Source organism: Podarcis pityusensis (assembly GCF_964106645.2).
Source record: "Podarcis pityusensis genome assembly, chromosome: 7".
Lineage (NCBI taxonomy): Eukaryota > Metazoa > Chordata > Lepidosauria > Squamata > Lacertidae > Podarcis > Podarcis pityusensis.
In genome coordinates this window covers 4,634,548-4,660,110 of record NC_138031.1, presented here as the reverse complement: position 1 = coordinate 4,660,110, position 25,563 = coordinate 4,634,548, and the positions used below count along the sequence as shown (strand labels likewise).

At 45.9% G+C, this 25,563-nt stretch overlaps 1 protein-coding gene across 4 annotated transcripts in view; it reads left to right on the top strand.

Moving 5' to 3' along the window:
* The window catches only part of ADGRB1 (adhesion G protein-coupled receptor B1), a 381,525-nt gene that overhangs the window by 103,617 nt on the left and 252,345 nt on the right, over positions 1–25,563 (top strand). For all 4 annotated transcript variants that reach the window (XM_081012479.1, XM_081012478.1, XM_081012481.1 and 1 more), the window contains exon 2: positions 12,014–12,928. In XM_081012479.1, the coding sequence (XP_080868605.1) occupies positions 12,181–12,928 (748 nt within the window). In that variant the 5' untranslated portion in view covers positions 12,014–12,180. The remainder of the gene's footprint in view (positions 1–12,013; positions 12,929–25,563) is intronic.

Genomic DNA, 25,563 nt, shown 5'->3' with positions numbered 1-25,563 from the left:
AGCAAGCTCTGGGAGGGTGACCTGACTCTCCCTGGCCACATGTTTTTGGCCGACAACTTCCATGATCCCTAGCTAGCAGGACCAGTGTTCAGGGATGATGGGAATTGTAGTCTCAAAACATCTGGAGGGCCAAGGTTGAGGAAGCCTGCTCTATACCCTTAACAAAATACATCTCCCAGAATTCTTTGGGGAAATCCGTGACTTTTTAAAAGTGGTATCAGGGAGCTTCAGATGCGTGGTGTGAGTTGCCTGAAAGAACGTCTGAGTTGTGTTCCTGTTCTGGATTAGGCAGAGTCTAACTCTTAATCCAGCCCAGAGGTCTTCTCATTCTCGACAAGACAAAGCTCCTTCTTCTCTCTCTGGTCCTCTGGTTCCCCCCAAACAGGTTTTGTTTCCCCCACCCCACCTTGCCTCCCTGCCCCATTAATAACAACTGCCGTTGCTACGGACAGGTCAGTTATTGCGAGGAACGGTCAACAGGCGTTCATTGCCTTCAGAAAGGGAAGACAGATGGCGGACCGGAAAGAAAATAGGGGATCCATCCATAACTCAGCTTGACAGCCAAAGAGTGACATTTCAGAGGGGCTGAGCACATATGTAGGGTGCCTTAAGGCAGCCACCAAGGTTATCCGAATGACGTGTCTGCCGGAGGGGAGGGGAAGCAAAGGAAGGGTGAAATCATGGATGTCCAGTAATTTAACAAGACCGTAATAAATTCTACAGCTAAGTCATCACCACTCACTGGCTTTTCAGAATGGTTTCTACCAAATAAGCCGGTCTTTATTCATTTTTTTATTTTTTATTTTGCCCTTCCTTGAGAAAACACTTGTTTGTTTGTTTGTTTAAATGGCAGCCCGTAGCTAGTGCCCGGTGGAGTGATTTATTCCATTAGAGAAGCTTTTTCCCTGCTGGGGGCCACATTCCCTCCAGGGCAACATTCCAGGGGGGGGGGGGTTATAACAAAGGTGGGCATGGCAAAAGTGGGTGTAGCCACTCACATCCTACTCTCCCTCCAGGCCAACAAGATGGATTAGGAACGCTGCTCCAAAGTTACCTTCCAGCTTGATAAAATCAAGAGAGGAGGCTGTAGAGCAGGAGCAGTGAAAGGTGTGGTGGCCGGGGATAAATCCTGAGGGCCTGATGGATGGCACTGGAGGGCCTGAGCATCAGGGAATCACCTGCTGTCATCTGGCAGGAAATAAAGCATAGGGTGGGAGTCTCATTTGTGGTCTTAATGGCACCCACCCATCTCAGGAGACAATGGAAGATTGCACCTTTGGGCATGAAATCAAACTGTTGGAAGTTTGCAGTACCTGCTGTGTCTGTAGAGACTGATATGGGAGTAACTGGAATGGGTTACTTCCAGGTTTTGGCGGAAGTACCGAATCGCAACCCGCGCGTGCACAGAGACAGGTTGTGAATGCTGCAGGTTGCGAACGTGCATGGATCATGTTTGCAACCCGAGTGTCCACTGTACAGTACAGTAAAGGTAAAGGGACCCCTGACCATTAGGTCCAGTCGTGACCGTCTCTGGGGTTGCAGCGCTCATCTCGCTTTATTGGCCAAGGGAGCCGGCGTACAGCTTCCGGGTCATGTGGCTAGCATGACTAAGCCACTTCTGGCGAACCAGAGCAGAGCATGGTACCTATTTATCTACTTGCACTTTGACGTGCTTTCGAACTGCTAGGTTGGCAGGAGCAGGGACCGAGCAACGGGAGCTCACCCCGTCATGGGGATTCGAACCACTGACCTTCTGATTGGCAAGTCCTAGGCTCTGTGGTTTAACCCACAGCACCACCCGCACCCGTACAGTATATTTAAAAATGGATATAAAACCAGAAATAGTATCTATGCCTCTCTGCAAGAGCACTGGCTATTCTTCTACAGTTCTCAATGACATATTGTTGTGAACAGGGATTTTCAACTCCGACAAACATGAAAGATCAGGAAAAAGAGAGGCTTCTTTTTGCTGGTGAGGAGATGAGAGTTTGTTTGTCTCAAATTAGACCTACTATAAATGAGATTATCTGGCAAAAGCAAGCTCACACCTCTAATTGACTTTTTAAGGTACATAATGCATGTAAAAAGCTTGTTTATAATTATATTTTGGGAAGGATTCGTGTTCTTACATAGCTGCATTGTTATAAACTTTCTGATTGTCCTGTGATCGTATTATAAAGTACAGTGGTACCTCAGTTCCCGAACGGAATCCATTCCGGAAGCTTCTGAAAGATTCAAAAACCGAGGCATGGCTTCCCATTGGTTGCAAGAGCTTCTTGCACTCAGCGGAAGCCCAGTTGCACATTCAGGTTCTGAAAAATGTTCAAAAATGGAAGCATTTACTTCCTGGGTTTTGGTGTCCGAGAACTGAAACCTACGACAACGGAGGCGTTCAGGAACCGAGGTACCACTGTAGTTGTGTTCTATGTTATAAGTCAAGCACTGCTGCGAGTCATTTCCTTTTGTGGCATAAGCAAATTTTAATTCTGAAAGTGTGGCCCAGAGAGAAAAGTTTGAGAACCACTGTCCTAGACAAAGGGACTAATGGCAGTACAGTGGTACCTCAGGTTAAGTACTTAATTCGTTCTGGAGGTCCGTTCTTAATCTGAAACACCACTTTAGCTAATGGGGCCTTCCGCTGCTGCCGCGCTGCCAGAGCATGATTTCTATTCTTATCCTGAAGCAAAGTTCTTAACCAGAGGTACTATTTCTGGGTTAGCGGAGTCTGTAACCTGAAGCGTATGTAACCTGAAGCATATGTAACCCGAGGTACCACTGTACTTGGGTAGCAAGTCTACAGCCAAAGGAACCCGTTTGACTAGTTCAACAATCGAATCCTCCGTTCGATTTTTAACCCTTGCTGGATTCAGGCTCAGCGCCTCAGACTAACCCCACAAACACTATTATAGATGAGAAGGACTCTTAGCTCAGAGGTAGTCCTTAGTCACTGTGTGCATGATGGTTTCATGCTCCCACTTTCACACTCTCAGCCCTATTGCCTGAGGTCCTTTAATGGGACAAAGCTCCTAGCTTGAGACCCCAAAAGACCTACCATCAGACAATGGCAGGTAATACATATCAGTGACCTGCCTTATGTCTGCTTATAAATGTGATTGATGTCCCCACGTGTACATGCCGTGCTGCAGCTTCTGTGCAGAGTTGTTGCACATGTGACAGTTGCATATTAAGATCTGCACGCAGTTTTTTAAAATGTGCCCTTTCCATATACAAAACTCAATTATCTGACGCTGTCGTAAATTGTGAACGTTTTGGGTGTGCATTGGATGCAAGTTGCTACTGCCCTCTACTGGAGAGAAATCTAACTAGTAAAGTATGGGCAGTTTTAAATGAAATCCATTCAGCTCAGGGCAAACTCCTGACCTCCTATTTCACAGATGAGAAACTGAGGTTCTCATTCAAGGGGGACACCCAAGATCATCCCAGGTGGCTCAATGGCTAAGTAAGGTAAAGGTAAAGGGACCCCTGACCATTAGGTCCAGTCGTGGCCGACTCTGGGGTTGCGGCGCTCATCTCGCTTTATTGGCTGAGGGTGCCGGCGTACAGCTTCCGGGTCATGTGGCCAGCATGACTAAGCCACTTCTGGCGAACCAGAGCAGCGCACGAAAACGCCGTTTACCTTCCCGCCGGAGCGGCACCTATTTATCTACTTGCACTTTGACGTGCTTTTGAACTGCTAGGTTGGCAGGAGCAGGGACCGAACAACGGGCGCTCACCCCGTCGCGGGGATTCGAACCGCCGACCTTCTGATCGGCAACTCCTAGGCTCTGTGGTTTAACCCACAGCGCCACCCGTGTCCCAATACAATGGCTAAGTAACCTGGGGCAAAACATTGGCCGCTGTCGTAATGCTGATTTTTGTAAGGCTTTTTAGCCTTACAGAATTTCTGGAAGCCCTTTTAGCCAAAGAGGGTGGTAAAAATGCTTCAAATAAATAAATAAGTACTGCCCTTCGTTACATTTGCTTAGGTCTTATGCAGAACTTCCTTTTATACCCCCAGAACTGTGTGAAATATGATGATTGCTGCAGACTTGAACAAACGTTTGAATGTTTCCTAAAATTAGTTCCGATGATGACATGTTTATATTTTCCAGAATTCAGCTCATTTCCCTCAAATTGAAGGTATTGTTCACATTGCCACAGTTTAATTAAAGCTGCATGTTAAGTCTATTTATTTTTAGTTCTCCTCTCTTTCGAAATGTATTTTCGAGATTTGTTCAGCATGAACTCAAAATGGCAATTATATTGACACCCCCCCCCCCAGATGTCCATATGCAACATTCAGGGAGGGTTTAAGGGAATGACATCATCATTATTATTGATTAATTTATTACCCACCCTTCACCCTAAAGTCCCAGGGTGGGTGACAGCATTAAAACAACATTAAACAGCAGCTTAAAACAACTTACAACCATAAAAATAAGGTGGGTAATAGAAACATGCACCACAAATATCAGAAGCCAGGGTAAATAGATATGTCTTCAGCATCCTCTGGAAGCTGTATAATGAAGGTGCCAGATGCAACTTTGGGGAGGGAATTCCACAGCTTAGGGGCCACCACAGAGAAGGTCCTGTCTCAGGTTGCCACCAATTGAGGCTCTGAAGGTGGAGGAACTACTAATAGGGTTTCTTCTGCTTATCTCAGCTCCCAAGAAGGTCTGTAGGGAAGAAGCCAGCCTTTCAGATATTTGGGGCCTGAGGTATCATCACCATCAACCCCATATGCAGGGCAAAATCCCAGGGATGATGAGAGTTGTGGTCCACCTAGAGACTCTCAGCTTTCTCTTTTAAAAAAAAAGAAAGTTTTATTTATACTTTTCAAGTTTATACATTTCACTAATTTTATACTTCTCATTAATTTTACAATCCTTTTGACATTTCACAACTCGACTTCCTTCCCACTCTTTCTGCGGTTCCTTAAATTTATTTTTAATACCTCCTGCATATCCAAATTAACTTAATTTGCTCATTCGTTCATCTTCTTTAAATATATACTCGTATGAAACTGCAGGTTATTACAATAATCTTGCCTATGTTTTTATCTGTTTGCAATTTATCTGTAAATATTCAATAAACCATTTCCGTTCTTTTATTTTTTAAAAAATGTTACCTTGATTTCTTATTCCACCGGTAAGTTTCACCATTTCTGCAGATTCCATAAGTTGTTTTTTTGTTTTTAAATTATTTTCAATGCAAAATAACAACAAAAATTACAAACATTGGGTCCAAAATAAAACAGTACAAACAAGGGGGGGGGACACAAGAGAAAAAGAACAAAAAAGAACAAAAACACAAAAACACACATCTAAAAATAAAACCATATCATCATTCTAATCTAGCCATTACATACATATACACATATTGACTTCCTTCCTTTGTTCTGAGACCTTGAAATTTTTACTCTTTCTAAGTTGTTGTGCCTAATGTAGATTACTTTATACTTTTTACACCATTTTTCTCTTTCTTTAACCCTGCAAAGCATCATTCATTACATACCGATATGCTTACTCCAGAACAATGTTTTTTCTTTAGCACATCCCCACTTTTAACTATTTGTGGTCCGATTGTCCCCTAATGAATGCCGTGAGTCTTGCCAGATTTATATATTCACTGTACAGTGGTACCTCAGGTTAAGTACTTAATTCGTTCCGGAGGTCCGTACTTAACCTGAAACTGTTCTTAACCTGAAGCACCACTTTAGCTAATGGGGCCTCTTGCTGCTGCCGCACCGCCGGAGCACGATTTCTGTTCTCATCCTGAAGCAAAGTTCTTAACCTGAAGCACTATTTCTGGGTTAGCAGATTCTGTAACCTGAAGCGTATGTAACCTGAAGCGTATGTAACCTGAGGTACCACTATAGTCAGGTACACCCAGGGTATTTCCACCGCCTCCAGGAAACATATTTTTGAAAGGAAGGGAGGAAGGAAGGAAAAGAAAGAAAGAAAGAAAGAAAGAAAGAAAGAAAGAAAGAAAGAAAGAAAGAAAGAAAGAAAGGATAAAGTCCAAATCTTTTTCAACCAGACTTGGACACAATCTGAAAGTGTGTCCAGCCCCGACTTGCTACCCCCAAAGGAACAAAGTCTCATAATTTTCATAACGATCGCTACCATGATTGTCCTGCAAGGACAGACTTCACTGTTCTGAGTTAGTTACAATAGGAATCATTGCTGTGGTTAACGGTAGGAAAGAAACCATGGAGCCCCAAGATACCTGAGGGCGGGTAAATGTCACCCTCTCAGCAAGGACTCTCTTAAGAGCCTTCTGCTGCTGATCCAATGCTCTGCTGACTTCATTGCCAACTGTGTTGCAGATCCAGATGTGCGTCATAGCTGTCAACTTTTTCCTTTTTTTAAGGGAAATTCCCTTATTCTGAATAGGCTTCCTCGCAAGAAAAGGAAAAAGTTGACAGCTATGGGTGTGCATGTGTGTGTTTGTTTGTTTGTTGCTATGGGGCTCTTCATTCCCTTCATTTTGATGTTTGTGTGTTTAATTCTCCTTTAAAAAAATTCCACTACAGCAGGGATCAGTTGGAATGGTGGGAATAAAATGTTTACATCCTTTGTGGTAGAGGTTTTTCCAGATGGGACCCTGTTTCGGGGAAATCAATCCCAAGGCCTAGCAGCCGGAACACAACAGCCTATTAGCAGGGATGTTTAGTTAAAGTTTGCTGATTTTTAAGAGGTGCGCGGCGGGGAGAGTGGCGAGGCCAGTGGGAGACAAGAGAAGGGCACATCTAAGCATCTCCTGTTCCTGAATACTGGAATCAGCATGTTTGTCTTCCTAAGACAGCTATAGCAGTAGGCTTGCAGGGTATGTGTGTGTGGAGGGTCTTCCACATTCACACATCATAAGCCGAATTGCACTTGCAAAGGAAAATGATGATAACAGAACATTTTCCTTCCTGCTGCAGTGAGGAAAGATGCTGCTCATGATCCTGGCACTGGGTCCTGCAGGCAGAGGAGGGACTAAACAGATAGCAAAAGCTTTGAGACAGCCAAAGGTTTGGAGGAGCCTTGAGGAAGTCCTCATCCCTAGGTGCCCCTTACTGTGGGGTTTCAGGAAAAGCCACAGAGGCCTATTCTTGTCCTGTTTTTTGGTTATCCTAACACAGGGGTCAGGGACGCAGGTGGCACTGTGGGTTAAACCACAGAGCCTAGGACTTGCCGATCAGAAGGTCGGCGGTTCGAATCCCTGCAACGGGGTGAGCTCCCGTTGCTCAGTCCCTGCTCCTGCCAACCTAGCAGTTCGAAAGCACACCAGCGCGAGTAGATAAATAGATACCACTCTGGCGGGAAGGTAAACGGTGTTTCCGTGTGCTGCTCTGGTTCGCCAGAAGCAGCTTAGTCATGCTGGCCACATGACCCGGAAGCTGTATGCTGGCTCCCTCGGCCAGTAAAGCGAGATTAGCGCCGCAACCCCAGAGTCAACCACGACTTGACCTAATGGTCAGGGGTACCTTTACCTTTACCTTTAACTCAGGGGTTAGCAAACTTTTTCAGCAGTGGGCCAGTCCACTGCCCCTCAGACCTTGTGGGGGGCCAGACTATATTTTTGGGGGGGGAAATTGAACCAATTTCTATGCCCCACAAATAACCCAGGGATGCATTTTAAATAAAAGCACACATTCTACTCATGTAAAAACACACTGATTCCCGGACCGTCTGCGGGCTGGATTTAGATGGCTATTGGGCCGGCAAGAGAAACTGATGGACTATGCAGAACTGGCAAAATTGACATACAAACTACTTGACAAGGACAACAGAGAATTTAAAGAAGAATGGGAACCTTTTACAAAGTACTTAAGGAAACAACAAAATGAACTAGACTCCTTGGCAGGCTTTGAATAAACATTCACAAACTTCTTATTGGTAATATATAGATAGATAAATAAATTAAGGATCTTTACAAATTTATAATATGCAGAGAATAATATGTGCTGAAAAACCAGAGAAAGGAGCTGAGGGAAGTCGGGTTTCCTTCTTTTTTGGGGAGGGGGGAGAGGAAAAATGGGGAGGGCGGAATGAGGATGACATGTTTTTGATAAATTGTTATGTTGAAATTTCTAATAAAAATAGATGGATAGATGATAGATGGATAGATGATAGATAGATAGATAGATAGATAGATAGATAGATAGATAGATGATAGATAGATAGATAGATAGATAGATAGATAGATAGATAGATGGCGATTGGGCCGGATCCAGCCCCTGGGCCTTAGTTTGCCTACCTATGACCAAACCAATGCTATTTTGCTTCTGTAAAAAAAACAAAAACAAAAACTGCCTGCTTTAGAATTTAGGAGGGTGAGCCACAAATATGTGAAGATGAGCTGACGTTGCTAGGCGATTTTCAGGAAAACCTCCCTCTGTCAGGCAACTCTCACCTTCAAAGTCTCCAGGTAGGGTGTCCTGTTTTGATCAGCGCAAGGAACCTCGAAGGGGGAAAGGGAGGGGTGATGAACAAAGTATGAACAAAGGTTATTGGGGGCTTGCCCACTCTGTTTTACTCAGCTGAATAAATGAGTGGTTATGGGAATCTCCTCTGTCTATGGCGTTTATTGGCTTTTCAGTGACCAAGGCAGTTTGGACCCGATTAGCGGACCCCACCATTACCATCAATCCTCGTGGCTGTTATCACCAGTGAAATATACTCGGAGAGTGGATTTCATGCTCTTTATTCAGCTCATAGTGGTGAGGAGGAATGAATGTTCCCCCAAAGTTTCTGCTTTTATACATTATTTACACAATGGGCTGCATGTGATTGGCTAATTCTGGGATTGTCCTGTAGGCCAATCAGGTTGTGGATTCACTTCCATCTGGAGCTGGATTGGGTGGCTCCTGTGGACCAATCATACTGCTGCATTGTTCTAGGACCAATCAGACTGCTGCATTCTGAATCCTATTGTTCTAGGACCAATCAGAGCGCTGTATTTTGGATACTATTGTTCTAGGACCAATCAGACTGCTGCACTTTGGATCCTATTCAACTCAGCACATAACACCCAGTTGCTGCTTTTCCTTCTCCTCCCCTACCTTGCCCTTGCTGCCACCTGTTTGCTTGCCAGACAGAGAGTCAGCGAGCAAGCAGGTTGCGCTGTCGATAGCTTTCTCCACCTCGCCGCCACGGCCATCTGGATGAAAGCAAGAGGCAGGTGAAGACCAAGCAGGTTGCGATAATGAAGAGGAGGAGCAGGTCCTCAGAAGATGCCCAGCCATGAATGTATTAACCTTTCAGAACTGGTTCCGCCATGTGTTTTGATAAGGCGAGCGGAATTTCACAAGGGGGTTGAGCAAAGCCCCGTATTGGAGGGGTTGAAAGATAAGCCTGTCTGGAGTTAAGAATTTAGTGTTCGCTGACGGGAAAACAGGCAGACATGCCTGCTTGGAAGATAAACAATAGGTACCAGCCATTGATCAGCAACTTGGGTGTCTCACAATTTGGGGATGGATGGAATATTGATGTAGAAGACGGTGAGTGGAGACAGATCAATCCTACAGTGTTTTAGAGAGACCTTGCAGTTTCTAATGCTACCTCGACTGTTCATTGAAGACAGCATGCTTCTGAATGATGCCAGCAGCTGGGAATTTCAAGCAGGGAGACCCAGTGGAGGAGGAAGGGGGTGTGGGTCGCCCTGGGTCTCATCCGGGGGTGTGTGTGACAAAATGACAAACCTGTGAGTTTTTAAAAATAGTTTGTAAAAAATTGGGCTCACGAAACTTTTTAGTTCAGTCAACAAATGTAACGAAACATGGCTGTCACTGAGCGCCACACTGCGGGGGCCGTCACTTACCACAGGGCCTGCAGCGTGCCCGAGCCATGCGTCTCTCCTGGGAGTCGGAACAAAATAAAATTAAATAATTCCTTCCAGTAGCACCTTAGAGACCAACTAAGTTAGTTACTGCCATGCCTCACGTTGCGTTTGCTTCAGGTTGAGCGTTTTCAGGTTGCGCCCTGCGTTGACCCGGAAGTACCAGAAAGGGTTACTTCCAGGTTTCGCTGCTCACGCATGCACAGATGCTCAAAATGATGTCACGTGCAGAAGCAGAGAATCGCGACTTGCACAGACACGGGGTGCGTTCTGCTCATGTTGCTAACGGGGCTCTGGAACGGATCCCGTTTGCAACCTGAGGTACCACTTTATTGGTATGAGCTTTTGTGTGCATGCAAGCTTCCTTGGGGAGAGCATTCCACAAAAAGGTCCGTAGAGAAGGTCCGTTCTCGTGTTGCCACCCTTCAGACCTCGCATGGAAGAGGCACACAAAGAAGGGCCTTAAAGGATGAATGCAAAGTCCAGGACGGTTTATATGGGGAGAGTTTCCTAAAGAAAGCCATGTGAAAACAATGCTTGAAGTAAATATTTACCTTCACTCTGATAGTAAGGAAGGAGTTGGTGCTACAGAAAGTCCTCCCAAAACTCATTAAACCACATCTACGTTCCACTTTGACCATTGTTGTCCAAACCAGTGCTTCCCCAACTTTTTTGGGTCAACGACCCATTTGGTTCCAGACACTCACCCAGGCTATAAAAAAATGTTGTTTGGAATAGTGGATTTCAAAAGCCACTAAGGAGGGTAATAACCCAATAGAATTAAAACAGTAAGAATTAACTGCACATTTTTTCAAAGTCCAAATACATTTACAGTCATACCTCAGGTTACAGGTTGCGTTTTTTCAGGTTGCGGATGCCGAAACCCAGAAGAACCAGAACAGGTTACTTCCAGGTTTCGGCGATCACACATGCGCAGAAGCACTAAATCGTGCTTTGCGCATGTGCAGAAGTGCTGAATCGCAACCCGCACGTGCGCTGCTGCGGGTTGTGAACACTGCGGGTTGTGAATGTGCATCCCACACGGATCATGTTCGCAACCCGAGCGTCCACTGTATTTAGCTTAATTATTTTAACAAAATTGATGAACTGGATCCAGTGATACCAGCTTTTCCAAGCCCGATAGCCATTTGTGCCTCCAGTACCCCCTGCTACCCCTTTGCCTCTTTGCAACCCCCCCCCCCCAATAATTAAACTGCCTGGTGGATTTAGATGGCAATCTATTAAATTCTTATACACTCTCCATATATATACACATACTGCAAAGAAATGCTTTTCAAGTTAGTGCAGGGAAACCCATGTTTATCATCATAGACATTTAACCCGAGCACGAGAGATGAGCTGGTGTAGGGTGTGAATAGAGATAATGAGACATAGGAAACAAATCCCATGTCGTGGAACTTTTGTTTTTGTTTTTGTTGTTGTTGTTGTTGTTGTTGTTGTTGTTTTTAAAAGCACATTTGTGCTTTAATTCCAGAAGCTGCAAATTCAGTGAATACATAAAACAGCTCAGTAAAACTAGGACCTTCTAAACCATGGCAGCCCAATTACGGAACATGTCTTCCCAGGTTTTAAGGCAGGGGTGCGTTGTGGTCTTTTCAGCACAAACCTTTCCATTTTCCGAGGGCTTCTGATCAATCCTATGTTGTTGTAGTGAACCGTGGCAAATTCTAGTTCACAGCTAACCCGGATTCCTCCACAGCACTTTCAATGTCTCGGGGATTGTGAACTGGGAAGGACAGTGTGTGTTTGATGGTATATATATATATTATGTCTGTACAGAGTGTGTGCTCGGAAGGGGGCAGGCTGTCCAATTGGAGCTTTTTGTGTCTCTCCACAGGCAGGGCCAAGGAGAAGTTCTGTGCCAGCATTTTAAAAGACTTGGGGGGTGTGGAGGGAGAGAAGTTGGCTTTCACTTCTCAGCAAAAACAAAATCCCAAAATGAAGACAGTTGCTTGTGTCATGTGCGTCTTGTGGATTTGGGAGGGGGAGTGCCTGCCACAAGCAGATGCGTCCTTGATCTGCCAGACAGAGCCTCCAGATGGCCTTGTGGAGACATCGGTGCCCTGCTAGATCCTCTCTCAAGGAAAGCCTGGACATCGCCGCGTTTCACAGCCTTGCATCCTGGAATTAACGGAGCGTTTTTCTCTCTCCTTCTCTTCCCCAGGTCTTGCTTGCCTCGGCCACAAGGAGGAGCCTGAATCCAAACATGGGACGGCTGGATTGATCTCATGTAGAGCCCGGGGCGAGAACTCTCTCATTTCCTCCTGTTATGTCCAAGATCTGCCTTCTGCCTGGCCATTGCTTTGAGTTCCAAAGGACGAGGGACCTAGGATGAGGAGGAGCACTGGATATACCTTGAACCTGCTTTTGTTATTGCCACTTTTCTTTGTGTGGACCGTAGTGGCGCTCGACCTTGGGCAGTCTCCGTGCACCACTCTGGTCCAGGGCAAGTTCTTTGGCTATTTCTCCTCATTCGCCGTCTTCCCGTTGAACTCTTCCCACTGCTCTTGGATTATCCAGAACCCTGACCCCAGGAGGTACACCTTGTACATGAAGGTCTTGAAGCCCACCGGTGGATGCGACCACCAGCAGATACGGACCTACCAGTTTGACTCCTTCTTGGAGTCCACGAGGACGTACTTGGGCATGGAGAGCTTTGACGATGTGCTGAACCTCTGCGACAGCTCCACCCGCTATGCCTTCCTCCAGTCCAGCAAGCAGTTCCTCCAGATGAAGCAGACCGCATCCGCCTTAGAAAGCGGGCACGTCCGGTGGAAGCCGGCCAAGATCCAGGAAAGGGATTTCTCGGTGGAATACCTAGTGGTCGGCAACAGAAGCCCCAGCAAGGCTGCCTGCCAGATGCTGTGCAAATGGTTGGATACTTGTTTGACCACCAGCAGCAGCTCCCACCCCTGTGGCATAATGCAGACCCCCTGCGCTTGCTCCAGCGGAGAGGTACTAGACCAGCCCAGCGATATACTGGGCTTCACCAAAAAGAGGGACGATTGTTTCAAAGATGGGATTTACTTGGAGAACTGTGTAAGCAGCCCAAAGGACAGCAGTGGGCTGGATTTCTTGGGTAAGTGATGTCCTCCTGATGCTCAGAAATTGATCAGAACTTATGGCTCAGGTACAGGGGAACATTTTCCCCCTTCCACCCATTCATTGATTGGCACAGTCAATGCCACAGCTTCAATTTGCTTTGATTTAAAGTGATCTTGGCTTGCAGTCGTTGAGGACATCAAAAACTGGATTCCAGTTTGAAAGTGATTTTGCTGTCTGTCTTTGGGGGTTGGAGTTAGGGCTATTAAGAATTCTAAGGAAGTTAAGCAGCATGCCTTTTCCATGGTTGCTCCCCTGGCAATGTTGTTATATATCTTTAGTCGCCAAGCGAAAGCATTCCTCATTAACCAGGCCTTCAGCCTTTAACTATCTGTGGCCTTTTAGAGTGGGAGGAATGCCTTAAACCATTTTTATTTATTTCTTGGTTTTAATGTATGTATGCAGGTGTTTTGCTTGTTCTCGTGAGTCACTTTGAATTGCTTGGCCTGAAAAAGCAAGTAACAAATTCAATTAATTAATAACTGCTACTACTAAGAACAACCATTGGTTCAGCTTTTGCTAACTCAGTCCTCCAGATGTGTCCTCCAGACATGTTGGCTGGGGCTGATGGAAGTTGAAGTCCCAAACATCTGAAAGGCACTTGGTTGGTGAAAGCTGTCTTAGCTGCTACAGAAAATCAGATCTCCAAAATGGGTTAACTCTTGCTTTGCAGACATGCCATTATAAATGGCTGCTATAAATTTGCCTATGGTCTCAGGGCTGGCTAAACCATAGAGGCCAATTAGACAGCTGAATAGGGCAATACAATCCCATGAGAGCCTTCTCCAGCTGTGTTAATGTTTTGGAAAGAAAGACTGGATTTGCGCAGAAGATGCACCAAATGAGCTTTGCAGCTTGCTGGGTGGGTGATCTAGATTTGGGTGTTTCACCACTGAAGTCTTTACAATTTAAGTTATTTGCTACTACTATGGTGACAGGGAGGGTTTAAATTCCAAAACCAAAAATCCAGAATTCATTTTATTTTTTTCTCCACTGAGTTTAACATGTATTGCCTCCCATACAATCTTCCATACAGGATTTCCACATTTTATGCATTCTTCTATATTAAGGTTACCAGACGCCCCTGTTTCCTGGGGACAGTCCCCATATTTACACCTTACTCAGCATTCACATGTATTTAGCGAACAATAAGTGTCATTGGAAAAAAATCTGGTAACCTTATGCTTTATCAGGGGTCAGCAAACTTTTTCATCAGGGGGCTGGTCCACTGTCCAGCAGATAGATATATATATATATATATATATATATATATATATATATATATATATATGGGGTGGATGAATGAATTCCTATGCCCCACAAGGCATGCCCCATAAAAGGACACATTCTACTCATGTAAAAACACTCTGATTCCTGGACCATCTGTTGGCTGGATTTAGATAGCAACTGGGAAGGATCCAGCCCCTGGACCTTAGTTTGCCTACCCATGGCCTAACTGATTCCATTTTGCTTCTGTAAAAAAACTCACTAATAATAACTAACAAAACCAATAACGTCCACCAGTTTAAAAGGCCATAAATAGCTTAATTAGCCAAAGGCCTGGGAAAAGAGGAATATTTTTGCCTGGAGCCTAAAGATATGAAATGAAGACACCAGGTTAGCTGTCCTGGTGGAGAGCATTCCATAAATGGGGAGCCACCACAGAAAAGCCCTGTTCTCGTGTTGCCATCCTCTCCTCTCATGGAGGAGGCACATGAAGAAGGGCCTCTGAGGATGATCACAGATCTGGGTCTGGACAGGCCCATGGCAACCATGGAGTCTTTAGCCAGCACAGAGACAGTCACCTGGACATGGATGTTGACGTCCCTCAGAACCAGATTTCTGGAAGTCCTCAGCACCGCTTCTGAGACTAGCTCAGACGTTCAGGCAGGGAGACTGCTGGGCAGTAAGGCCAGCAGAACCCCTAATCTGTCTTGAATGCCCAATGCCAGGAACACACACCCTAGATCCTTCCCCAACTGGACAGAGAGCTTGGAGAGGGTTCCCTCCCTGACCCTCACGTCTACTCTGATGCTGCACCGAGTACCCAGGCGGGCACAGCTGGGTGAGACCAACTCTGCCCTGCTCACCCGCCCTGGTCTCACTGATATAGACCAGATCAGCCTCCTCCTCCATAAATGGATCATGGATGAGAGAGGTCTTACTCAGAGCCAACCTGGCATTCAGCAAAAGCAGGTGCAAACCCGAGGACTGGCTGAGAGGACAACTGAAATTCTCCAGGTTGGAGGAGGAGTTGGTATGTGGCACAGTCACCAACTGCCTGTGTTGTGTGCCCCTTATCCGGCCTGCCCCACCACCGCCACTGTACCTCCTCCTACCCTTAACCACTGTTCTAGCCCCAACCCCAACCCTAACCCTAACCCCAACCCCAGCCCCAGCCCCAGCCCCAGCCCCAGCCCCAGCCCCAGCCCCAGCCCCAGCCCCAGCCCCAGCCCCGACCCCAACCCCAACCCCAATCCCAACCCCAACCCCAACCCCAACCCCAACCCTAACCCTAACCCTAACCCTAACCCTAAACCTAAACCCAACCCTAACCCCAACCCCAACCCCAACCCTAACCCCAACCCTAACCCTAACCCTAACCCTAACCCTAACCCTAACCCTAGCCCTAGCCCTAGCCCTAGCCCTTGCCCTTGCTCTTGCCCTAACCCTAACCCTAGCACTAACCCGAACCCTAACTGTAACCCTAGCCCTAGCCCTAGCCCTAGCCCTAGCCCTAGCCCCAACCCTAGCCCTAACCCCAACCCTAACCCCAACCCCAACCTCAACCCTAGCCCTAGCCCTAACCTGGTTCTGCTCTCATCAGTTCCTCTCTTCCCAGACACATCTCCCATTGACAACAAAAAACCCTACACAAATTTTAAAAAGTTAAAATAATTGAAAACAGTTTTTTAAAAACCCTCCAAAAATGAAGCCAAAGCCAAACTTTCTGCATTATCCTCCTTGTTGGACTGAATCGCCTTCCAATAGAGAATCCTACAACTCTCTCTCTCTCTCTCTCTCTCTCTCTCTCTCTCTCTCTCCTCCTAGCAAAGTCTTTTCCTGAGCATCCTAATCTCACTTTAGCTGCTGCTCCACGGTAGCATCTCTCTAACAGGATGTTCTGACTGCCTCTGTGCTGGCTCAGGTCTCTTCCAGAGCTTAAGGCAGGACTTGATGCCAGCTTTGGGGGTAAATGTTTTTGTGCCTGCAGTACACAAAAGCAGCAGGTGGTGTTTGTTTGAATGGATGAGAAGGCCCTTTAGGGAGGCTGCTGCTGGCTCCGGGAGATGGTGGGGCCTGGTGTGCCTCTCTCAGTTAGCAGAGATGTTGACTTTTGGCTGTACATGCAGCTTATCTGAGAGATAAACAGTAGCCTGGAGAGCTGCTTGGCCGGCCATTATCTGTTGAGATGCTTTAAAAGGCTTTGTGGATTTTTGCAGTGACATCACAACAGCATGTTATTAACACAGAAATAGCAAGTTGATGGGATGTAAGTTTTAGCTGCTGGAAGAAGAAAGAGAAGCTGAAATTGCCTTGCTTGCGCGTAAGGCGGTTTCCTCCTTCTCAATTGTCCCAGCATGTCCCCAGCCCTCCCCATTATCTTTTGAGTGGGCCCTAAGGACTTAAAAACAATTAAATCTGTTGTCTGAAAATGGCAGCTTTAATTTAGTAGTGGCTAGAGCCCATTGGAGCTGATAGGGTAGAAAGCAGGGAGCCCAACACTAGGTGGCACCAGAGTCAATGAGAGGTGCAGCCAGAGCCAATGGTACGCAAAACTCTCTCTGTACTTAAGTATCCCTAGCAGCCATGCAGGAAAACTATTGGGACTGGTAGGGCAGAAGGCAGGGAGACAAAAATTGGTGGAGAGAAATGACAGGGGGAGGCAACAAAGTCTAGCTTCATCTCCCCCCACCCCACTGATTTCTACAAGTGCAACACAAAGAGCTCATCCAGACCTCCTTTGGTCGCACATTTCCAAGCACAGGTCCACTGTATCTGGGACGTTTTTCTTTTTCATGGGCACTTTCCCCACAAAACCTCATCTTTACCACTAAATCAGAGAAAACAGCCATCTGCAAGAAACTCAGATTGCTGTTTGTTCCAATTCCGCATTAAAGAGTGAGTTTTCGCAGGGGGAAGCTCGGACACAGCACTTTAAAGCAGTATTTCCCAAACTTGGGTCTCCAGCTGTTTGGGGGCTACAGTTCCCATCATTCCTGACCACTGGTCCTGCTAGCTAGGGATGATGGGAGTTGTAGTCCAAAAACAGCTGGAGACCCCAAGTTTGGGAAACCCAGACCTAGAAAGTGCTACACAAGAGCTGAGTATGGTTGAGCCCTGAGACCAAGGAGGGGACAGCTGATTGACAGTGCCACCCCCTCAACTGGTTGTTGTAGGTAGGAAGACAGGCAGGTGGAGGCTGGCTGTGGACAGATTGAGGTTGGCGGAGGGTGTCCCCCTTTCTGCAATGGACCAACCTGCACTGCTGCTTAGAATCATAGAGTTGGAAGAGACCACAAGGGCCATCGAGCCCAACCCCCTGCCAAGCAGGAAACACCATCAGAGCACTCCTGACATATGGTTGTCAAGCCTCTGCTTAAAGACCTCCAAAGAAGGAGACTCCACCACACTCCTTGGCAGCAAATTCCACTGTCGAACAGCTCTTACTGTCAGGAAGTTCTTCCTAATGTTTAGGTGGAATCTTCTTTCTTGTAGTTTGGATCCATTGCTCCGTGTCCGCTTCTCTGGAGCAGCAGAAAACAACCTTTCTCCCTCCTCTATGTGACATCCTTTTATATATTTGAACATGGCTATCATATCACCCCTTAACCTCCTCTTGTCCAGGCTAAACATGCCCAGCTCCCTTAGCCGTTCCTCATAAGGCATCGTTTCCAGGCCTTTGACCATTTTGGTTGCCCTCCTCTGGACACGTTCCAGTTTGTCAGTGTCCTTCTTGAACTGTGGTGCCCAGAACTGGACACAGTACTCCAGGTGAGGTCTCCTTCTGAATCTCCTGGATCAGGCCCGATGGCTAATCTAGTTTATTATCTACTTCTCAGTGGCCACCCAAATGCCTGTGGGAAACCCAAGCACAAGAGGAACACTCTCCCCTCTTGTGGTTTCCAGAAACTGGCATTGAAAGGTATTACACATACGTACATTTTGGAAATACGTACCTGGGTGATTCTTTTCTGCAGTTGCTGGCCCTCCTTGTTTACCTCATGTATTTGTTTCGTAAAATTTATGCACCTCTTGATCGTTGAAAACCTCCAAGCGTTTTACGGAAAGGTAGAACAGTAAAATCGAGAGGGCTGGGGGGGGGGAAATCACAGCCTTACTTAAAAACATAAAAAAAAGTTACAATGCTAAAATAGATTAAAGCAGAAAGTGCTTTTGTGAGTGCATCGTAAGGCAAAGGATCCACAATATATATCATTCATTGGAATTACAGAGTGGGTTGCTAAGAGGCAGGGGGTGGCAGCTGGGGTCTGGAGGTGACGATCAGACTTTGAAAGCTGGCATCATTGGATCAAATGCATCAATTTTGGTGCATTAATTCAACTAAAAAGTTTTAACTGGGTTTTGAATATACATGCAATTAATTGTTGCTCTTTCGATTTTTATTGTGTTATTACCATACTTAGTTGGTTGTGCAAGCTGCTATTCTGAAGAATGCTTTTAAGAGGATGGGGCTGGGAACACTGGGGATGAGTTTACAGAACCAAAGTGGCGGTAGCCCAAAAAGTTTGGGAACCGCTAAAATAGATCAAGCCGAGAAAGAATGTCAAACGACACAGCTCTGGATATAGAAGGATCTGTATTAAGGAATCCCTGGGGTGTGAATACGGAAGATGGGAGGGCTGTGCTTTCTTTTCCATGTGCCCCCTTCCTTGGCTCCCGTCTCTGGATCTGAAAGCAGATGGTGCGTCGGGAGCGGGGTGGCCGGGCTCTCCGCAGAGTGTCAGTAAAACAAGCCATTATCCGAGCGCAGTGCAGATGCAGCAGAAGGCTGGGAAGCCAGGGGACTCTGCCCTGCCAGATGCCAGAACTGCTCTCATATATTTTGCATGGGGTTGGTGTGAGCCTTCCAGTATTGGGAGGGAAAGATAAATCCCCCTATTCTCTAGCTAGCTCTTCCTCGACATTCTGAAACCTTAGCAGGCACCTCTAAGCTCCCTTTACAACCAGAGCACGCGATCAGAGTGTCTGTGCTCATCTGTGCCCACAGAAAGTCCTAGATTTGAACCCTGGCAACCACCAGGGTTAGAGAAGAAACCTCAGAGAGCTTCGTTGTGGATAATCCTGAGCGAGATGAACTTCTGATTCCTGTTTCCTATCTATGTTCCTGTTCCCGTCTCCTTCTTCTGCTTCCCATCCCAGTTTCAGTCTCTACCACAGGCATAGGCAAACTCGGCCCTCCATATGTTTTGGGACTACAACTCCCATCATCCCTAGCTAACAGGATCAGTGGTCAGGGATGATGGGAATTGTAGTCTCAAAACATCTTTCTTTTTCGTGGGCACTTTCCCCACAATAAGCTCATCTTTACCACTAAATCGGAGAAAACAGCAATCTGCAGGAAACTCAGATTGCTGTTTGTTCCAATTCCGCATTAAAGAGTGAGTTTTGCCTATGCCTGCTCTAGCATCTCCTGGTGGGGATGGGAGAGATTCTGAAGAATAAATGCCAGTCAGTGTAGATAGCACTGAAATGAATGTACCCATGTCCTGACTCATGTATGGCATCTCCTTAGGTTTCCTATGTACACAGGGTATCTCAATGTTGAAGTCCATCTTAATTATTCTGGAGGAACTATCGTACCATTAGACTCTGAATGAGGACTGAGTGGATCTCCAGTGCATTCCAATGCATTATGCTACTCTTCCAAGCACTCTTTGATTCCTTCAGAAATCAGCTGAGTAGTCTCAAACATCTGCTTCAGGTGGAATAGGGTGGGCGCTCTAACCCTAGGCTGAAATTTGGGGAAAAGGGAACTTGCCGCCTTTCATGGAGCTCTTGTGATGGTTGCCAGTCATCAGGAGGAGCTCCCCACAGACGTTTATAATCACACACCACCTGGAAAGGGTAAATAGTGGGGGATTCCTGGACAGATGAGATACTTTTTCACACAATTCATACATTATAGGATTCACTATCACAAGATATAGGGAAAAGACTCCATGAGGACTGACTGGAAGCTTATTTTATTTTTGGAGAAATCAGTGGTTGAGAACAAGCTGAAGGTGACCCAGAAACTACAATTAATCCAGAATGCAGCAGCTAGACTGGTGACTGGGAGTGGCCGCCAAGACCATATAACACCAGTATTGAAAGACCTACACTGGCTCCCAGTATATTTCCAAGCACAATTCAAAGTGTTGGTGCTGACCTTTCAAGCCCTTAATAGCCTCGGCCCAGTATACCTGAAGGAGCGTCTCCACCCCATCATTCTGCCTGGACACTAAGGTCCAGCTCTGAGGGCCTTCTGGCGGTTCCCTCACTGCGAGAAGTAAAGTTACAGGGAACCAAGCAGAGGGCCTTCTTGGCAGTGGCCCCTACCCTGTGGAACGCCCTCCCATCAGATGTCAAGGAAATAAACAACTATCTGACTTTTAGAAGACATCTGAAGGCGGACCTGTTTAGGGAAGTTTTTAATGTTTGATGTTTTAATGTATTTTTAATGTTCTGTTGGGAGCCACCCAGAGTGGCTGGGGAAACCCAGCCAGATGGGCGGAGTATAAATAATAAATTATTATTATTATTTTATTTTAGAGGAATCAGTGGTTGAGAACATGCATTGCAAGCTGAAGCTCCTGAGCTCAATCCCTGCCATTTCCAGGTAGGGTTGGGAAAGAGCCCTGTTTGAAGAGAGATGAAGAGCCACTTTCAATCAGTGTAGACAATACTCAACTAGATAGGCCAATGTCCTGACTTTGCACAAGTCAACCTCTTACATTCCCATGTTTTGGGCTGTTTAACTTGTTGAGTGGATAACCTAATTGGGGCACAGCCCACCTCAGGTAGCCCACCTGCCCTAATTCTGCTCCCTCATCCCCTTCTTGGAAAGACAAGATTTCAATTCAGTCCACATTGAAAGGTGAACTCAACTAAATGGTAGACGGACTGAAGCACATCCCTCCTTCAAAATTTGCACCTCTCTGAATTTTTGCAGCGAATTCTCTGGCCAAGTAATGTGGACATAACTACCTAGGCTGGGGTGATGTGTGCATACACACCCACACATGAAAACAGTGAAAGCAGCATACAACATAAGCCCTATTAGGGAGACTTGCTTCGCAAAAATGTGTACATTAAGGAGAATTGTATACAAATGTGTATATTGGGGAAAATTTGCAGTAAAAATCTGACAAATTTTCACGCGTATGATTAAAAAAAGGAAAACCCTCAGAAACGGATGTGGAAATGTGGGGAACTTAAGCTCAGATTGGAAAAACAAGCAGCTGAAACTGAAAATGACAAATTTGGCCAGCCCTGAGAGGGCCACAGGTTCTTCATGCCTGGTCTACAATGAGCATACGTAGTAAATAATTGCATTGTGATAACGTGGGCATCACCTCACGGTGAGAGAAGGCAGAAGCTTTTCCAATCTGAGCTGCCTTTCCAGCATTTTAATAAAACCTATTTCCTTTTTATATGATATAAAGGAGGAGGCAGGAAGGAAGAAAACCAAAGGCCTTGCTTTTGTTCCCTGCTCAATAGCTTATGAACATGATAACAATGCGGAAATATCAGCAGTTACCTGCCGACTGTCCCATTGGTGCTTCACGGAGACGAGAGGTGGAATTTACATCCAGTTTTGCAAGGGAGTTTTACAGGCAACTACTTCCATTATTGCTGAGGGGACTTTTATGTGTAATTTAATGAGCAGCGCCACGGCAAACAGCTTAACTGCTCAGTTTGGTGTCATTCTTTCCAAGTTCAGTGTTATTTAACACCCTCTCAGACTTGGGTAATGGAGACAATTCCTCCAAGGTGCTTTTGCAGCAGAATACCGGGGTGGAAATGAGAATGGAGAGAAATCAGTGCAAAGTAATAATAATAATAATAATAATAATAATAATTTATTATTTATACCCCGCCCATCTGGCTGGGTTTCCCCAGCCACTCTGGGCGGCTTCCAACAGAATATTAAAATACAATAGTCTATTAAACATTAAGAGCTTCCCTAAACAGGGCTGCCTTCAGATGTCTTCTAAAAGTCTGGTATTTGTTTTTCTCTTTGACATCTGATGGGAGGGCGTTCCACAGGGTGGGTGCCACTACCAAGAAGGCGCTCTGCCTGGTTCCCTGTAACTTGGCTTCTCACAGGGAGGGAACCACCAGAAGGCTCTCAGAGCTGGACCTCAGTGTCCGGGTAGAATGATGGAGGTGGAGACGCTCCTTCAGGAATACTTTAGAGCGGTGGTTTAATGCTAGGAGAACTGGGACCATGGGGGCAGGGAAGGGACTGTAGATGGGAAACTTCACCCACCAACCCCAAAATGATCTTCTGAGGCCCCTGCCCTGAATTTTCCACTTCCATTATTCTAAAGGAGCAAATCTCCAGATATTCTACCGATGTAAAGGGTCAGGACCTGCAGGCCTGCAGGAAACATGCGACCCTTAAGATGTGTCAACCTGGCCTTCAGGACTTGCAATTTGTGTACACAGTTTTGCTCAATATACACATACCAAATTTTCCCTCTATAAGACGCACCAGACCAAAAGACGCACCTAGTTTCTGGAGGAGGAAAACAAGAAAAAAAATATTCTGAATCTCAGAAGCCAGAAGAGCAAGAGGGATCACTGCGCAGTGAAAGCAGCAATCCCTCTTGCTGTTCTGGCTTCTGGGATAGCTGCGCAGCCTGCATTCGCTCCATAAGACGCACACACATTTCCCCTTACTTTTTAGGAGGGAAAAAGTGAGTCTTATAGAGCAAAAAATACGGTACCCTTTTTTTCTTTTTGGAGAAGCAATTTACCCATATATAATGCAAGATGGCAGGGAGACTTGCCCAGGCCTGGCCAACACCTTGATCTTTAGTCTTCTGTATGTAGAAATGGTTTTCCACAGTGGAACATTTCATCAGGTGAGACCCCACCTGCGCAATGAAGTGGTACAGCTCAGACCGCAGGATGGATAAATCTTTCAGTTTCTAAATTGTTCCACTTTTAAGTTCAGTTCCCTGCATCTCCACATCAGTTTCCATGTTCTCAAAAAGCCCTTGTGAAGATTCATCTTAGTGTGAATTTCTCCTAATACACACATTTGCGTATGCTGTTTTGCCCAATATGCACATTTTTTTGCATTTTCCTTATTTTGATGCATTTTTGCACGTCCTTTTCACTAATGTACACATTCTCATGTGCAGCTTTCCCCTAATATAGGAACTTTTGAGCACGTTACTTGCTGGAAGAGCTGAATTACAAAATCTGAAGAAGTGTGGCTTTCAAAGGACAGTTTTGTTTTGGCTCGAAAGGCGCAAATCAGGTAGCTTCTCCTTAAAATGTTCTTCCACAGCTCGCCATGGGGGAAATTGAGCCAGGTGGACTGTGGTGTCTCTGTTGACCCAGGTGATGCCGTATTGAGCCTCCACAGTGCTCTGATTTATTAATCCAAAAGGGACTTTCCCCCCTCTCCTCTGTGCCTGCCCACACATCTTATTTTTAGTTTTTATGTGCAGGACACGGGCCCGACCTATTTACATATCCTTCTCATCAGCGTTCTAAGTCTTAATGGCTTCCTAATGCAGCCCTAATGGGATGGGACATGCTCTAAACGCTGCATGCCGCAATTACATATACGTTGCCGAGCCTCTGTGTTTTGCTCAGAATTCAAAATCATGCCGTTGCAATTCTGCATGGTAGCACACTTCATTAAGAAAGATAGTCGTTGTGGCCCCCGCATGACCCATCCAGCTAAATGAATGCTTACTGACTTGGGGTATGGATGGCTACCAAGTTAGCAATAACGCAACCTGATCTGGCTCAGCTGGTGTGCTTGGGAATTTACCAATGTACCATCATCAGAAAGATGGGAGTGGGCAATTCTCCATAAGTATTCCCCCCCCCCCACTTAAAAAAGAAGACATGATCGAGGAGAATAGAGTTATAGGGAGAGAAGGGATGGCTAAGTGAACAAAAATTGATGGGAAACTGCTGATTTATTTTGTAAAACATATACAGTGGTACCTCTGGTTGCGAACGGGATCCGTTCCGGAGGCCCGTTCGCAGCATGAAAAGAGTGCAACCCGCAGTGGCGCGTCTGTGCACGTGCGGGTTGCAATTTGCTACTTCTGTGCATGTGCATGCGGCAAAACCGGGAAGTAACCCTTTCCACTACTTCCGGGTCGCCGCAGGACGTAACCTGGAAGAACGTAACATGAAGCGGACGTAACATGAGGTATGACCGTACACTGCTTGATGGTAAAGAAAACCTCGAGGTGGTCTACAAAAAAGGGGGGGACCCAGTAAAATTACCAATAAGAAGAATTAATAACAATTAATAACAAAACGTTACGCTAGGAAGACACTAAAAATGGATTAAAACTTGCCACAAACTTTCTGAACATCTCATCTGAACAAAAATGTTTTTAGCAGTTGCCAAAAAGAGCACACTGGAGGCACCTGCCTGATATCAATAGGCAGGGAGTTCCGAAGTTTCATGGCCGCCACACTGAAAGATCGAGTTCTTAGAAATGCAGAACAGGTGTCAGTTCTGCAGATCAAAGTGGTCAGAATGATGGAATTATTAGATGGCGTTTTGGCTTGAACCAGTGGGTTCTTCATATTTTTGCTCACCTATACCTCCCCCCTGGACGCGGGTGGCACTGTGGGTTAAACCACAGAGCCTATGACTTGCCGATCAGAAGGTCGGCGGTTCGAGTCCCCGCGACGGGGTGAGCTCCCATTGTTCTGTCCCAGCTCCTGCCAACCTAGCAGTTCGAAAGCACGTCAAAGTACAAGTAGATAAATAGGTACCGCTCTGGCGGAAAGGTAAACGGTGTTTCCGTGTGTTGCTCTGGTTCGCCAGAAGTGGCTTAGTCATGCTGGCCACATTACCCGGAAGCTGTCGGGGGACAAAGTCCCTCACCCAGACTGTTGGGTGGCTTTTGATAAGCATTCATTGGTTGCTCAGTTCTGCCTCTGGCTCCTCCCACCCCTGTCATGTGACACCCTCCCCTAAGGTTGCCTAGAGGGCAATACAGCCTTTGGGCTGAATAAATGTTCCCTGCCCCCATCGACCACATGTGTGCAGGAGGTTTCTGGATGAAGAGTGAGATGAGAGGCCAGTGAACAGAGTTAAGATGGAATCATAGAATTGTACCAGAGATGGAAAGAGGACCAAGTCCCAACCAGAGAAGAATGGCAGATTAAGTTGATGGATTATGACAAAATTGCAAAAATGACCAAAAGAATCAGAAATCAGGAAGACCAAAATTTCAATAAGGAATGGGGGAAATTTATAATTTATCTGAAAAACCATTGTAAACAGTTAAAATCGTTAGGGGGATTGGAATAACACTTGTAGTTTAAAGGCGAATTTTGGATATAATGGAGATGTAAAAGATTTGGATTATTATAAAAGATGCAGGAGGAAATGATTAA